The 5554-nt window shown below is 38.6% G+C and overlaps 1 protein-coding gene across 1 annotated transcript in view; it reads left to right on the top strand.

Moving 5' to 3' along the window:
- prkcha (protein kinase C, eta, a) overlaps nucleotides 1-5554 on the top strand; it is a 29176-nt gene that overhangs the window by 3855 nt on the left and 19767 nt on the right. Inside the window, exon 2 of the mRNA XM_005723968.1 lies at nucleotides 3351-3414. Coding sequence (XP_005724025.1) covers nucleotides 3351-3414 — 64 coding nt within the window. The remainder of the gene's footprint in view (nucleotides 1-3350; nucleotides 3415-5554) is intronic.

Here is a 5554-nt window from a genome sequence, read left to right as displayed (position 1 = left end):
GAGTCGCATTTGTAGAGAGAAGCATGACTTTCAAGACTGCTTTTGCACACATTTACACCAAGACCCCAGAAGTGTAGGGGAAGTGGTATGAAAGTGGAGCTTGGTCTGCAGTTTTAGAAGAAGTGGCTGGTTAGTGCAGCTGACTTTCTCACTTCAAGACACAAATTCTAAGCCGTTATCCGCTAGATCTGAACTGTGAAGGCTTTAAGGGCTTTGTTGTGCAGAAGTGCTGGGCTGGTTTGTTTCACATGAGGCGCAAGCCTCCACACGCCCACACTGCTGTTTATCAGTCTTCTCACCAGGCAGCTGATCAGCTCTCTCTCTTACTGCTAAAATAGTTACTCTCAGTTGGCTTGTGTTCAAATGCTCTTCTTTCTGTGTTGCCTTTTTTTTTCTCTGTCTCTTCTTTTCACACCTTCTTGTGTCCAGGAAAGTAACCTCCACAAAACTCTTCGTGTCTTTTCTTCTGGCTTTTACTGGACTCAAAGCACAGCTTAAGCAGAATTCTTCAGGAAGTTACTCAACTCCTCCATTTAACCCAAAGGCGTTCAGAGACATTTAACATGGCATTTACACACACACAAGCCCAGCTCCTTTGACTCCCACCTGCTGACAGTACCCAGCACTACTTTGTGATGTCTTTTGCTTATTATTCGGTTGTTTAGCTGCTGTTTATTTTATGTGTTCGTCTTGAAGTACTTGTGGATGTGTTCATGCAGTGGTTTTTGAGGGTTACAAGCTATGAAACTAAAAGTGGGTTAAATGTGGCCCCTCAACATTTTCCACCACTGATTATTGTGCTGCTCGCTTGGCTGAAAAAGGGACCCTACCCTCCTCCCGTTTACAAAAAAAGAAAAAGAAACTTCCCTCTCTATGATGTAGCATTCAGTGTTCTGCTTTTTAACTACACCGTCTTGCTGTCCTTTACCTTTACCCACAGTTATGAGATTACTTTAAGGTCTGTATAAAAAATGTGCACTTGCACAGCTTGCAATGGTAGAAATGTCTGCATATCCTGAAATAGATGCAAAAGTCAAACCAAAACCTTGTTATCACAGATTTAATTTTCTGTAGCACCGCAGTTCTTTATGTGTTTGTATTAAGATAAACAATATGGACACCTCCTTTAATCTGCCCAATTGAGCTCTGTCACTCAGTGAGAAGGAAACAAATTCTAACCTCTTAATGTATTGTTTATTATTATTATTATTATTATTTATTTATTCACTTAAACTAAGCAGCAGTCAAAAAGGCAAAGATAACATAACACAAACACACACACAGAGGAAGTTCTCACAGTGGACAAGTCAAACCTGTCGTCTAGACTGTAGATTGAGACACAGGATATGAGCGGCAACTGAAAAGAAAATTGAGGTTTCTTCACTTCTTAACTGAAATTATCTTTTTCTTTTTTCATTTTAAACTTTTACACAAAGTCATTTTTTTCAGAGCTTACTATATATTTATACTCCGTGTCATCGTCTGGTTTGCTGTCAGTATTTTCCAGGAAGGGTTTATGTGTATAAATAGAGCTTTGCTCGACCATACGGTGACATAAAAATTTCCATCCAGTGGTTTCTGCAGGAAGGAAGTATCTCTTTCTGTCTGCTCATCTCTGTCCAGCTTTAAAGAGGCCAACTTATATATGCAGATGGTGATGCTGTTAATTATGGTTAAATAGCTTGGCACCAATCTCATTGTAAGTAGCCTGACCTGTAAGACCTGTCAGGCCTGCTTTGTAGTCTTTCAGTCCCATTGTCCAGATTCCTGCGACAGTATGTACACTCTGAAGAATGACACAAAAATGTCGTGCCATAGTTGTGAGTCTGGGATAGTACACCCGAAGGACTCGAGCTCTATTTTCAATGCTATTTAAATCCAAACATTCTTTGATCTAACAGCTGTTTCTAAAACTCTAATATTTTTCTATACAAGTTTTATAACATTTTTTATACGTGTGAGGTAATGTATTTTTCCTACACTTTGAAATATAAGGTAATGTTTGGACATAAAAATCGCAAAAATTATGAAATATAAGAGGTAAAATTTTGAATATACTAAGAGGCATTATAAATGCAACACTGTAACATTTCTTATATTAAAATCTGATCCTGGTCCCTGCTTGCCTGTAGCAGTCGTGGAATTAGGGATAGGGTCTCGTATGAGATTACTCACATAAATTCATATTATTTATTTGTATGTATGAAAAACTGTACATCAGTACAACTCTGTGTGTGTGTGTGTGTGTGTGTGTGTGTGTGTGTGTGTGTGTGTGTGTGTGTGTGCACGCACACGTTTATATATACATGCATACATACACACGTGTGTGTGTGTGTGTGTGTGTGTGTGTGTATATATATATATATATCTTGCCTTGGTAAGTGAAGACAGGCAGGAAATCGGAAAAGGCACACAGCAAAGGGCTGCAGGTCGGCCTCGAGCCAGGCGGCATGTGGTTGCCTGCTTACCCGCTGAGCTAAACCGGTGCCCTAGTCTCATTATATTTTACACTCTACCTGAATTATAAGATTCTTCCATGGGTCATGGAAATGAACGGTATGCATATTTGCTGATATTTTAGGGTCTTTTTTTTCTGCCATAACGTCATATTTGCTCAATCCAGCACAGAAGATGAATGTGATGTAAATAGTTACGAATTTCAAATTAAAAACTGTTCTACATGTTTTATTTTTCCGTTCGTGTAGAATACTGTTTACATTTACATACAAAATTTATACTAGTTGTCTTCTGAAATGTAATTTCTTTATTGAATTATTTAAAGTTATTTTTCTTCAAACATGACACTTTAAGGACTTCTCACTTTTTTCCCCATATTGTAACTAGCCAATACTCGGTCATTTTGATGTATCTGTACCAAATTACACACCCTGATTCATTTTTATGTTGAGAGAGGCTCTTTAAAGGTGTTTTAAGGTATACATGTTTTGCTTCGGATTTCAAGGCAGGAAAAAAAAGGCCTGAAAGCGGGTGGACGGGCTTCTTAAAAAAAAAAAAAAGAAGAAGAAGAAGAGGGAAGAAGTCACAGTTTTGGTCATATTTGTTTATTTTAAACGACCAAAAGCATAAAAAATTCAGCCAAATCAAAGGTCACTGAGCAAAAATCTTCTAAAAATGTGGTGATCTGAGATTGAACAATCTAAGTGTATATAAATGGCTGATTTGTTATTTGTGTAATATTAGTAAGCTAGTTTGGTTAAGCTAGTTTGGTTTGGATATCTCTGCTTCTAGCCAGATACTTTAGAACCGTGTTTCACTGTGGCAGATGTGTGTTTCAGTTTTACTGTCTGGGTGTAGTGAAATCATTTCGTGTCATGTCTTTGAATCTGCAGATGGACTTGGAACCAGAGGGCAAGGTGTATGTTCACATCACACTCACCGGATCTTTTGTAGATGGTATGTATGCAACGCACAGTCTAGTTGTTCTCCTCGTGCCTACATGTCAACACCCTCCAAGAGCAACATAACAACAATGCCAGCTATTTAAACAATTCCACTGTGTTACCTTCACCCTTATTCTACAGTGAAACTCCACTTGCCCTTATGAATAATGATTATCTGACTCATTAAATACCAATGTCTGTCAATGCAAAGGCTCTGATAGGTGCGTGCGCATGCACGTGAATGTGAAAAATGTTTGCCTTTTTTAGATGTCCACATCAAGGCGCTAACTTAAGTACAAACTCTTTCACCAATGAGACAAGGCCATTTAAATGAGATGAGTGGGAAGTGATGGTGCAGGACTGTTAAAGCAGAAGTTGATTAAAAACAACACTGGGCTACATTCTCGGTTGTTCCTGTCAGTTTTCTCATGTAGGTCTAAAAAAGGTTCTCCTAATGTTCTTCCTCTCATGTTCTTCCCTTGTGGACATAATCCACGTCCAAAACAGCTGAATCAAAAGCTTTCGCATCATTAATGCGATTGACCTCAAGGAGGATGCAGATAGCCACAAAACATCCAGTTCTACATATCAAGATGATATTTTGTGATAGGGTAGGTCAGTGTGGTTGAAATCTTTTTTTTTTCTTTTTTTTTTTACACTGAGACTGTACATCATTGGCAAATCTATGCCACCTCACACAAGTTCCCAATTAATTAATTCTCAGAAACAAGAGCCTACAATCAAGAAAACACAGGAAAAGCAAACAGAAATGCTTAAAGTTGTGTGAAAACAAAGTGCACCTTTACTGCTTCCATAGAAATGACTAGGGTAGCAGCCAAGTGCCGCTCATTAAATTGACTTGATTAACTGATCACCAGCAAGTATGACCAGCTTTATAAAAGCAGATTTTTTTTGGAAGTTTGCTTCTGTGGAGTATTCAGGTGTGTGCTGAAATAATGCCAAAATCCTCCCAGGAGTGGACAGCTCAGCAAAATTCACCCTGACTGTCCAATGCTCAGAAAAACTGCAAAAAAAACCCAGAAATACATCTCAGACTTTACAGACCTCAGTCAGCATGTTAAGTGTTAAAGTTTATAACAGCAAAGTTAGAAAAAGACTGAACAAGAATGATGTGTTTGGAAGGAATGCCAGGTGAAAGCCTCTTCCCTCTAACAAAGAGTATAGCAGCTCATCTTAGGTTTACAAAGGGGCATCTGAGCAAACCAGGAGACTTCAGGAACTATGTCCTTTGGACAGACAAGACCAAAGTGGAGATGTGTGGATATAATGTACAGTAGAGTTGTGCAAGGCCGAACAACTTAGCAGCAAAACACAATCTGTCAGCACAAACACCTCACAACAACTGTCTAGCACATTGGAGGAGTGATGATTTTGGCTTGTTTTGCAACTATGGGAACCTGGGCAATCTGCAGTTACTGATTCAATCCCGAACTCCTCTGTAAACTATTTTATTTGAAAAAGTGGGTGAATGGTTAGGTTTAGGACATTATGATTAACCTAACCAGCAAATCTACAACAGAATGGCTGAAAAAAGAAAAGAATTAAGGAGCTGCAATGGCCCAATCCAGACTTCAACCTGATTGAAATGTTGTGCCAGGACCATGAGAGCTGTGCATGAACAAATACCCACAAACCTCAGTGATCTGAAGCATTGCTCTAAATAAGCCAAAATTCCTCCACGGTAGACTGATAAAATCATACATAAGTTTCTGCTGCTACAGGTGGGTTTTGAGTCATGGTGTGTTTGATTTTGACAGAATTGCAAGACTTTCTCATATCTTTAAGTTGGAAAGTCTCATGTGGCTAAATGACAGCATATCACAGTTTGACTTAACTGAATATTGATCAGTGTTACAGTATATAATTATTGCCCTGTTCAAGTTAGCATGCTCTTGCTCATTCAAAACTAAAAAGATTTCAGGTTGTGCATAGAGAGGCATTTCCCAAGAATCAGTGCTTGGTCCCCTGCTTTTCAATTGTTTCTGAATGGCCTGCTAGCTACCAGCTTCATGCAGATGACAATGCAATCTGTGGCAACGACATAATCATCATGTACTGAATTTTAAATGTTTATATGCGTTTCTTCATTCGAAAAAAAGAAATTAAGAGAAGTAATGAAGAAATGGGGAAAG

Source organism: Pundamilia nyererei, unplaced genomic scaffold (genome assembly GCF_000239375.1).
Source record: "Pundamilia nyererei isolate P.nyererei 1_Seehausen unplaced genomic scaffold, PunNye1.0 scaffold00010, whole genome shotgun sequence".
Lineage (NCBI taxonomy): Eukaryota > Metazoa > Chordata > Actinopteri > Cichliformes > Cichlidae > Pundamilia > Pundamilia nyererei.
This window is presented reverse-complemented; position numbering and strand designations above follow the sequence as displayed.